At 46.6% G+C, this 10090-nt stretch overlaps 1 protein-coding gene across 1 annotated transcript; it reads left to right on the top strand.

Annotated features, from left to right (window-relative positions):
* The first annotated feature begins 422 nt into the window (after positions 1–422).
* LOC124636138 lies at positions 423–1826 on the top strand. The gene has a single exon (XM_047172073.1). It carries the CDS (start codon positions 423–425, stop codon positions 1824–1826), a length of 1404 nt encoding a protein of 467 aa, XP_047028029.1.
* The last annotated feature ends 8264 nt before the right edge of the window (positions 1827–10090 follow it).

Below are 10090 nucleotides of genomic sequence, written 5' to 3'. Positions count from 1 at the left end.
TACTGGGCAAATGGCTTGGGCTTTATTAATTGACTGTTCAAGTTTGACATTAGAACTAGTTTTTCTCGGGATTTCTGGGACCGATTTCCAAAATATTTGGATTTCGTGATAACAGTGAAGTAAAGAACCTATTCTAACCATTCTCACTACTGGGCAAATGGCTCAGGCTTTGTTAAGTGACTATCTATGGAGATCATTTGAACCGGTTTTTCTCGGGACCTCTGGGACCGATTTCAAAAATATTTGGATTTCGTGTTCAGAGTGCACTATGGAACCAGCTGAAACTACTCCCACTGCTGGGCAAACTTTGAGCCCACACCCTGGCATTGTCCTTTGCACCGCAAAAAACAAGTGCCATGGTAATAACCAGAAAGTTAAAATATGACACCCCAAGACTGAGCATGGGTGGGGCTGCCATAACAATGGCTAAAGAAATTAAACTGCTGGGTGTCACCATCGACGACAGGCTAACATTCAACACGCATATAAAAAACGTCTGCCGAAAAGCGATAGCGGTCCACCAACAACTATGCAGGGCAGCAAAAGTGAGTTGGGGACTAAACCCCGAAGTCATTAAAATAATATATGTGGCGGTTATAGAGCCAATAGTACTGTACGCTGCAAGTGTATGGGCCCCAGCAGCAAGTAAGCTCGGAATCATAAAGCAGCTGAGAGTCCTGCAACGCGGAATTGCACAAAAGATGTGCAAAGCCTACCGAACCGTCTCCCTGAACTCAGCACTCCTATTAGCTGGCATACTCCCACTCGACCTGCGAATCCGCGAAGTTGCCTTACTATACGAGGCTAAGAAGGGAGTAGCCCAGGAGCTGCTGGGGGACAGGGAGATGGAACGGATGGCGTCTGCACTGGATTCCCCACACCCGGCCGCACGCGTCGACTTGGAGATAGGAAGGGTGATGGACCAGGAACAGATCGACGCCAGTGCCAATTCAGAAATAAAAATCTATACCGATGGGAGCAAAATAGAGGGACGCGTTGGGGCAGCGGTGTCAATATGGATTGGCAACACCGAAACGCGTACCCTCAAATTGGCGCTGGCAAACTTCTGCACGGTCTATCAGGCCGAGCTCCTGGCGATATGCAGGGCAACGAAGGAGATTAGGAGGAGTACTGCGGAAAGTTTCGGGATCTACAGCGACTCCATGGCGGCCCTCCAAACAGTGAAAAACCACGGTTGCCTTCATCCCCTGGCAGTAGAAACCAGGGATAACTTGAAAGCTATATCCCGCCAAGCCAAGATAGTTAACTTGTATTGGATTAAGGCTCACGCGGGGATCGAAGGCAACGAAAGGGCGGATGCGCTAGCGAAGGAGGCCGCCATAAATAGCAAAAAGAAACCCGACTACGACCTGTGCCCGGTTTCGTTCGTCAAGCGACACGCTCGAATGGTGACGCTTGACGAATGGAACCATAGGTATAATACAGGACAAACCGCCTCAATAACTAAGATGTTCTTCCCAGATGCAGTGGCCGCGTACAGAACAATTAGAAAAGTGGGTATGAACGCCATAAGAACACAAATAATGACGGGGCACGGTGGATTCTCCGAGTACTTGAACCGCTTCAAGTGCAAGGAGAACCCATCGTGCATTTGTGACCCCAACACACTCGAAACTGTCCCACATATACTGCTCGATTGCCCCATATTTGCACAAGAACGCTACACTATTGAATGCGAACTAGATACTAGGATCCAAAAAGATAAAATAGGGGAAATAATAAAAGGGAGAAATAGAATAAAATTCCTGGAATATTGCGAAAACTTAGCAAATAAAACAATTAAAAGAAACAAAAATACAGTATGAAATCTATGTTTCATTATATATTGAAAAGAAGAATATATAGATGAAAGCATAGAAAGCAAGATAAAAATTGTAAACAGAATATTTCGAAACGGAAAAGAAAAAATTGTTTGATTATAAGAACCCCGGAAATGGAAACTTAGGAAGAGTAGTGGGAGTCCCACCCGGCCAGGAATGAGAGATGAGGAATAAAAGAAAGATAAAGTATGACGCATGAACGTGCGAGAGGAATAAAGTGAGAATTAGAATGCAAGAGCAACTTAGATAGAAAAGGTCCCGTTGAAACCATGAACGGGGTAAACAGAGAAAAAAAAAAAAAAAAAAAAAAAAAAAAACCTAACCGATACAAAACGGGCGAGACGGCCTCCGTCACGAGAGTGTTCTTCCCGGACGCGAGGGAGGCATATCGTCTGGTGCGAAAAATACAACCGCAGGGAATCTTAACTAACATCTTTACAGGCCATGGGGGGTTCTCCCAATACCTACACCGCTTCAAGTGTCGGGAGAGCCCGTCATGCGTCTGCGACCCTGCGGTTGAGGAATCCGTTCAGCACATTCTATTTCAGTGCCCTATATTCGAGAGAAAACGATTTGACCTCGCCCAAAGACTCGAGACAGATGTGGCAGCCAGTAGAGCCTACGAGCTCGTCGCAAATAAAAAATTAAGAGGCGATTTTCTTACGTTTGCTGAACAAATTTGCAAAACTGTCGTGGACAGAAACGCTTCGGATTAATCCGGAGCGTCTTTGTCCACAGCAAAGAAAATAAAAAAAAATCAAAAAAGACAAACAAAGTCTCTGATTCCGTCAGAGGAACTTTAGTGGTACCCATGATGGCGGGTGCAATTATAAAAAAAAAAAAAAAAAAAACCTAACCTAACCTAACCTAACCTAACCTAACCAGTTTTTCGATCAAATTTTTCAAAATTTCTACGTAAGCCTATTCTAGTTTCTGGACAGCTGGCTAGGGCTCGCCGAGACGCGTCTTTTGACGTATCGCACGTCCCTCTACGCCGCACCAAACGTCAAAAAATTCGCACTTAACCCGTTTCCATACAAACAGTAGACGGCCAAAATCCACCTAAGGCCCTACAAAAACACTAGTACTCCTGATAACTTTTTCAAAAGGAGACCGATTTTGATGCGGTTTTTTGCGTATAATAGCTACAACAGGCTTGTAAGCACGCAATAACCCTCAAACGCGACATCGAAGCGGTGTGACTCGATTTTTTGACACCCCCACCCTTCTCGACCTGTAAAAAACACAAAATTAATTAATTCTCAAAAGACTAGATTTTTCATTGTAAAAATTTTATTAAATACTTACCACTCCGACCTGTCTTCCTGACTGCATTTTGCACGATTTTGGGTAGGTTTGGACGTCGAAATTAAATATTTTCTATTAAAAAACACTACATTAACACACTAAATTGTTGAAAAATATTTTTTGACGGATTTGGCATTCTAGCAGTCTCCTGACTCAGAAAATATTAATTTCACTGTAATCTGGGCTCTCCTCTCTCCTTTTAGAAAAGGTTATCACATAGCGTTGACCACATAGTTGGACCGGGGAGCAATTCCCGACATAATTTATTTTGACACACGTATAGTGCAACGTGTCTTTTGACCGCTGCACTTAGTTTTTACATTAAAATAACTTACTGATCCCCCCCTTACAGGGATCAGCATTGACTGTGCAGTTGTCCTCTGAAATTTATTTTACTTTCCCGAATCATGTTCCGCACTCCAGCGAAAAAGGACGAGAGCTCGCGCAGCCCCGGAGTCTCGCCGCGATCCCCGGAGAAACCCGCAACCCCAACCTTAAATGTAAGGAAAAGCGTTGCTGAATTGAAGGCTGGCATAGCAGAGCCGCAGGCTAAACTGCCAGCCAACAAAGCAAAATCTACACCACCACTGGCAAAAACAACTGCCAATAAGGTTCCCGGGCTCCTGGAGACGCGGCGGGTCACAGCGGATGCCAAAAAACCCGAAAAAAAATACGTCGATCTCACGTCGGAAGCAAGAGCCTGCCTAAACAAGGCGAAGCTACACCTGGGCAACTCTCGGAATCTCAAAGGAGAAATAAAAATAGAGGTCCTTGCGGCAATCGACCGACTGTTTGAGATCGTGAAGGAGTCGGAAAGGAAAGGAAGGAGCTTCACAATTTCTGCTCCCACTGCAGCCGATAAAACAACCGGACAGCCTAACTCACCGAGCCCTTGCGCCACTGACGAAAGCCAGAAAAAACTACTCGAACGCCTCGAGGAAAATAGCACCCTCATGAAGGAAAACATTATAAAAATGGAAAACCTTAGGGAAACCTTAATAGCCAAGGATCTGTGTGGGGAAAGAACCTACGCATCCGTGGCGGCAACACACAGAGGACAAACCAGCGTTCAAACGCAGGAACGAGCGACGCTACACTCCGTGGTTGTTTCCTCTACACAGAGCTTGGATACAGGTGACGAGATCCTTGAGAGAGTGAGGCGGGCTGTGGGTGCAAAGGAAGGCTGGGTGCAAGTAGAAAGGGTCAGAAAGGCAAAAGATCGGAAGATTATCATGGGCTGCCGAACGAAGGAAGAGAGGCAGAAAATCCGGGAGAGACTTGAAACTGTCGGAGAGAACCTCGTCGTCGAAGAAGTACGCAACAGGGACCCGCTTCTGATTCTTAGGGACGTTTTGCAAATTCATAGCGACGAAGACGTCTTAAAAGCCCTTAGGAATCAGAACCGGGAACTCTTGCACGGCCTCGGGGGCGAGGAGCTCAGAATGGGCGTCAAGTACAGAAGAAAAGCGCGAAACCCCCACTGTAACAGCATTGTGCTCAGCGTTTCTCCTTCTATATGGAGGAGGGCTACTGAAGTAGGAAAGCTTCGAATAGACCTCCAGATAGTGCGGGTAGAAGACCAAACTCCCCTGGTGCAGTGCACACGCTGCTTGGGTTTCGGACACAGCAAACGCTTTTGTAAGGACCCGTCCGACCTGTGCAGCCACTGTGGTGGTCCACACCTTAGGATGGACTGCCCAGACAACCAGCTAGGCGAAGCGCCTAAGTGTGTGAACTGTACCAGAGCAAAAGTGAGTGGCGCTGAGCACAATGCATTCAGCACCGAGTGCCCCGTACGTCGCAAGTGGGACTCACTCGCCCGAGCGTCTATAGCTTATTGCTAAGGTGGTCCCAGCAGCTCCCCACAAGTACTCCATAATCCAGGCAAACCTGCAGCGTAGTCAGCTCGCAACCAACGAACTCTTGTTGGAGGCCGAATCGCAGCGAGTCGCCGTTGCATTGCTTCAGGAGCCCTACGTTGGTCGGGCAAATAGAGTGAGAAGCTACCGGGGCGTGAGGGTCTTCCAGAACGCTGGTGGAGGAGAAGGGACTATTAAGGCAGCAATTGCTGTCCTTGACCACGACCTAGATATCATGCAGTACCCACAACTCACCACAGACAATATCGTTGTGGTGGGAGTCCGAACCAGGGCCTGGATGATCATGCTGGTATCATTTTATTTCGAGCCAGACAAACCCGTGGAGCCTTACCTGGAGCATATGCAGCGAATCGTGCAACACGCAGGACATAGCAGGTTGCTCATTGGAGGAGACGCGAACGCCAAAAGTACTTGGTGGGGCAGCAACAGCGAAGACGCGAGGGGAGAACTATTATGCGGGACCTTGGAGCAGTGGGGGATGCACGTCCTCAATAATGGAGACACTCCGACGTTTGACACCGTGAGAGGCGGAGTCAGGTACAGCAGCCACGTGGATGTAACGACGTGCACCGAGGATATGCTGCATCTGGTGGACGGCTGGCGGGTAATAGTCGGTCTAACGAGTTCCGATCACAATGGCATAGGCTTTAGTATCAGACTTCAAAAGTCTAAGGGTATTAGCATCGAACGTACCACCAGACGTTTCAACACCAAAAAGGCTAATTGGAGGCGGTTTCGTTCGAAACTGTCTCAAATTATGCAGGAGGAGAAATTGACGGCACAGGAAGTGGGAAATATCAGCAACACAAATGCATCAGACCACATGATAAGCGCCTACACCATAGCTATCCAAGACACATGTACGCATGCAATACCATTAAAAAAGTCCAAAGAGGTACTTACCATGCCATGGTGGTCAGAGGAACTCGCGGAGATGAAGAGGCTCGTCGCTACCAGGAAGCGCCGAATCCGGAACGCTGCACCGATCCGAAGAGCTAGTGTCGTCAGTCTGTACCTGCAAGAAAAAGGAAATTATGAAACAGCAGTAAAAACGGCCATAGAGGAGAGTTGGAAGGGGTTCTGCTGTAAACAGACCAGGGAAGGGGTTTGGGAGGGAATTTATAGGGTCATGGGGAGAGTCGCAAACAGAGAGGAAGACCTACCGCTACAAAATGGAGGGATAACCCTGGACGCCAAGGGCTCAGTGAAGCTGCTGGCCGAGACATTCTACCCGGAGGACCGGGAAGAAGATGACAACATGGACCATAACCTCACAAGACAGAAGGCGGACAAGGTGAACGCGTGGAGTCATGATGAACAACATGACCCACCGTTCACCCAAGGCGAACTGGACAGGGCCATGAGGTCCTTCAACCCGAAAAAGGCCCCGGGATCCGATGGCTTCACAGCAGATATTTGCACTCAGGCCATAAGCTGCAACCCTGAATTCTTCCTGTCACTGGTTAACAAATGCCTGACATGCCACTACTTTCCAAAAAGCTGGAAGGAGGCAACGGTGGTGGCACTAAGGAAGCCAGGCAAAGACTCGTACAGCGTACCAAAGTCCTACAGGCCGATTGGGCTCTTGCCTGTATTAGGGAAGGTGTACGAGAAGATGCTGGTCGCTCGTCTTAGGTTCTATTTGCTTCCCAGGATCAGTACTCGCCAATACGGCTTTATGCCGCAAAGGAGCACAGAGGACTCCCTCTACACCATGGTGCAACACATCCGCAAGAAGTTGACACAAAAGAAAATTGTTACTCTTGTGTCACTAGACATAGAGGGAGCCTTTGATAGTGCGTGGTGGCCTGCCATCAAAGTCCGACTGGCTGAGGAAAAGTGCCCTGTAAACTTGAGACGAGTGGTCAGTAGTTACCTCAGTGACAGGACTGTTAGCGTGAGGTACTTGGGTGAGGAGTGCAAAAAATCGACGAGCAAGGGTTGCGTCCAGGGATCCATTGCGGGTCCACTCTTCTGGAACCTCCTACTGGACCCCCTCTTGAAGGAGCTCGACACTGGGCGCAACTACTGCCAAGCATTCGCCGACGACGTTGTCCTGATTTTCGACGGCGAAACGGCGGCAGAGATAGAGGGACGAGCCAATGCCGCTCTCGAACATGTTCGAGCATGGGGTGTCAGAAACAAGCTAAAATTCGCACCGCACAAAACCTGCGCAATGGTCTTAACACGAAAGCTTAAGTATGACACTCCGCGCTTGAGCATGGGGGGGATCGACATTGGAACGTCCCGCGACGTCAAAATATTAGGCCTCACAATCGACGACAAACTCAGCTTCAACAAACACATAGCTATCGCTTGTAAAAAGGCGATAGCTATGTACAAACAACTGGCTAGGGCAGCTCGAGCTAGTTGGGGTCTACAGCCGGAAATCATCAGGACCATCTACACGGCAGCAGTAGAGCCCACGATACTGTACGCAGCGAGTGCATGGGCGCCAGCCGCAAACAAATTAGGGGTCCAAAAACAGCTAAACGTGGTCCAAAGAGGGTTTGCGCAAAAGTTATGCAAAGCCTACCGCACGGTCTCCCTAAACTCGGCACTGTTGCTCGCTGGGATACTCCCTCTAGACATTCGGATAAGGGAAGCTGCTTCACTTTACGAAGCGAAGGGGGGAGTGCCCCAGCCAACACTGGGAGATAGGGAGATCGAGCGGATGGCCTCAGCCCTTGAAGCACCTCACCCCGCAGAATTGGTAACACTGCAGTACGACAGCATAGTGGACGACGAAGAATACAGAAACCGGAGGGAGGAGTTTGCTGTGCGCATTTTTACCGACGGCAGTAAGATACAGGGCAAGGTCGGCGCGGCGCTATCTTTGTGGGATAGTACCACCGAAACAAAGGCTCTCAAACTTACTTTGCCGTCATACTGCACCGTCTACCAGGCTGAATTGTTGGCGCTGCAGAAAGCGGCAACTGAAGCGCTCAAACGCCGGGAAAACACGTTCGGCATCTTCAGCGACTCTATGGCGGCCCTGCAGACAGTCGCTAACGTCAGTGCTCCCCATCCTCTAGCAGTGGAAACAAGGGACACCATACGCCGCTGCAAGCTCCAGAACAAGAGTGTCTCCTTGTTCTGGATAAAGGCCCACGCAGGATTGGAGGGCAATGAGCGAGCTGATCAACTCGCAAAGGAAGCCGCCCTGAAGTCGAAGAAGAAGCCGGACTACGACCTATGCCCCATCTCATTCGTCAAGCGGCAGATACGTATGAGGTCGCTTGACGAATGGAATGGGAAATATAAAGCCGGAGAAACAGCCTCCGGCACTAAACTGTTTTTCCCCGACGCAATATCCGCGTACGGTATCGTGAGGAAAATTGACCTCACGTACATAAGGACACAAATCTTCACTGGGCACGGTGGATTCTCCTCATATCTGACACGATTTAAATGTAAGGAGAATTCATCGTGTGCCTGTGAACCTGGAGTCGAGGAGACCGTTGCCCACATCCTCCTGGAGTGCCCAATTACTGAGAGAGCACGTTTTGAGACGGAGCAGGAGTTGACAATGAGCCTCACAGCAACAAACCTCCCATTTCTAATGAGAGCTAAAAGAGACAGACCGAAGTTTTTAGATTATTGTGAAAAAATAGTAAATTTAGTAATAAGTAGAAATAAGCTGTAAATATGGATACTTACCTATATAGTGAGTATATAGTTTAAGTACCAATATATGGAAAAAAAAAAAAAAAAAAAAAAAAAAAATAGATATAATATATATAGTTAAGAAACAGAAATATATGAATCACTGGGCCATGTGCACTGCTTACCTGTAAATCATACTAGAGAAAACACCATAGACATTATATATAAGTTCAAAGAAGTCAGTTAAGTAAATGTATGTATGATGTTATAGTAAGTTCAACTCAGTCTTGCGCGCGGCATTATGTGCGGGTAACCCTTGTACATACACAGTGTCTTTGTGTGCGTGACAAGAGGTACAGTCGGGTACAAATACAGTTATTTAGGGGTTACGGCTGTTTAAAGAAAAACAGTTATTACGTAATTTAATGTTTATTTATTTATAATGATTCTGAATCGCTACTTGAAAAATCAAATGATGAATTTTCGGATTCGCTACTCTCACCGAGGTAAATTATAAATTTTGACTCCATGTCAAAATGTCTATAGTATTTTTCTTTTTTCTTTTGTACATGTCGACAAGTATTACCCAACATCCCTTCATCAATATGACTTAAACGTTCATTTATGAGTTTCATTATTTCCGTCTTATTTTGGTCGACATTATGCGAAGCAATATTATTTTTTAAAATTCCTCACACATTTTGTTTACATTATTATACCAGATTATACGTCTTTTTACATTCTTAGTCCACACTTTTATTTATTGTCCGCGTACCCCGAGATCTAGAAAATATGTAAGGAGTATTTAATTCATCTTAGATATTTCACCTCATTTATTTCTTAGATACTGTCAACGTCAATTTGAAAAAACTTATGAGAAAATAATGAAAAACTGTAAAATGTAATAATAAAAAGCTTTGAATGTTGTTTCATTTTTTGAAACGCTACCTGACTCCTTAAACATTTTCTCCGTGAAGAACTAGACATTTTCGTAAACGACTGTACCCATAACAAAAAGCGATAAGAACACGTCATGCTCGGACGACGTCACTGTCACACGAATGAAAGTTGTATATTTACAAGCCGACGCACACATAGGGCCGCGCGCAAATCTGAGTTGAACTATCTATAATTAAATAAATCGCAATAAAGAGCTCTGACAACGTTAGAGGACAACTTGCGAGGCAGGAGTGGGTTTTAGCCGGTAAGAGTCCGGCACTACCCCTCGGGGTGTCCATGAGGATTTCCCACTCCTGCCACAAAAAAAAAAAAAAAAAAAAAAAAAAAAAAAAAAAAAAAAAAAAAAAAAAAACCTAACCTAACCTAACCCGAGTCACGCGGACACCCCCGCCGCGAGCACACGTGTACAGGCGAAGCTCCGCGCAAAAATTCCCTTCAAAAATCGCTACCAGTGGTATTTTTCTCGCGTAACATATCGTGTTGCATACCAAACTG

Source organism: Helicoverpa zea, chromosome 2, assembly GCF_022581195.2.
Source record: "Helicoverpa zea isolate HzStark_Cry1AcR chromosome 2, ilHelZeax1.1, whole genome shotgun sequence".
NCBI lineage: Eukaryota > Metazoa > Arthropoda > Insecta > Lepidoptera > Noctuidae > Helicoverpa > Helicoverpa zea.
Note: the sequence above shows the minus strand (reverse complement) of the source record. Positions and strands in the feature narration are given on the sequence as shown.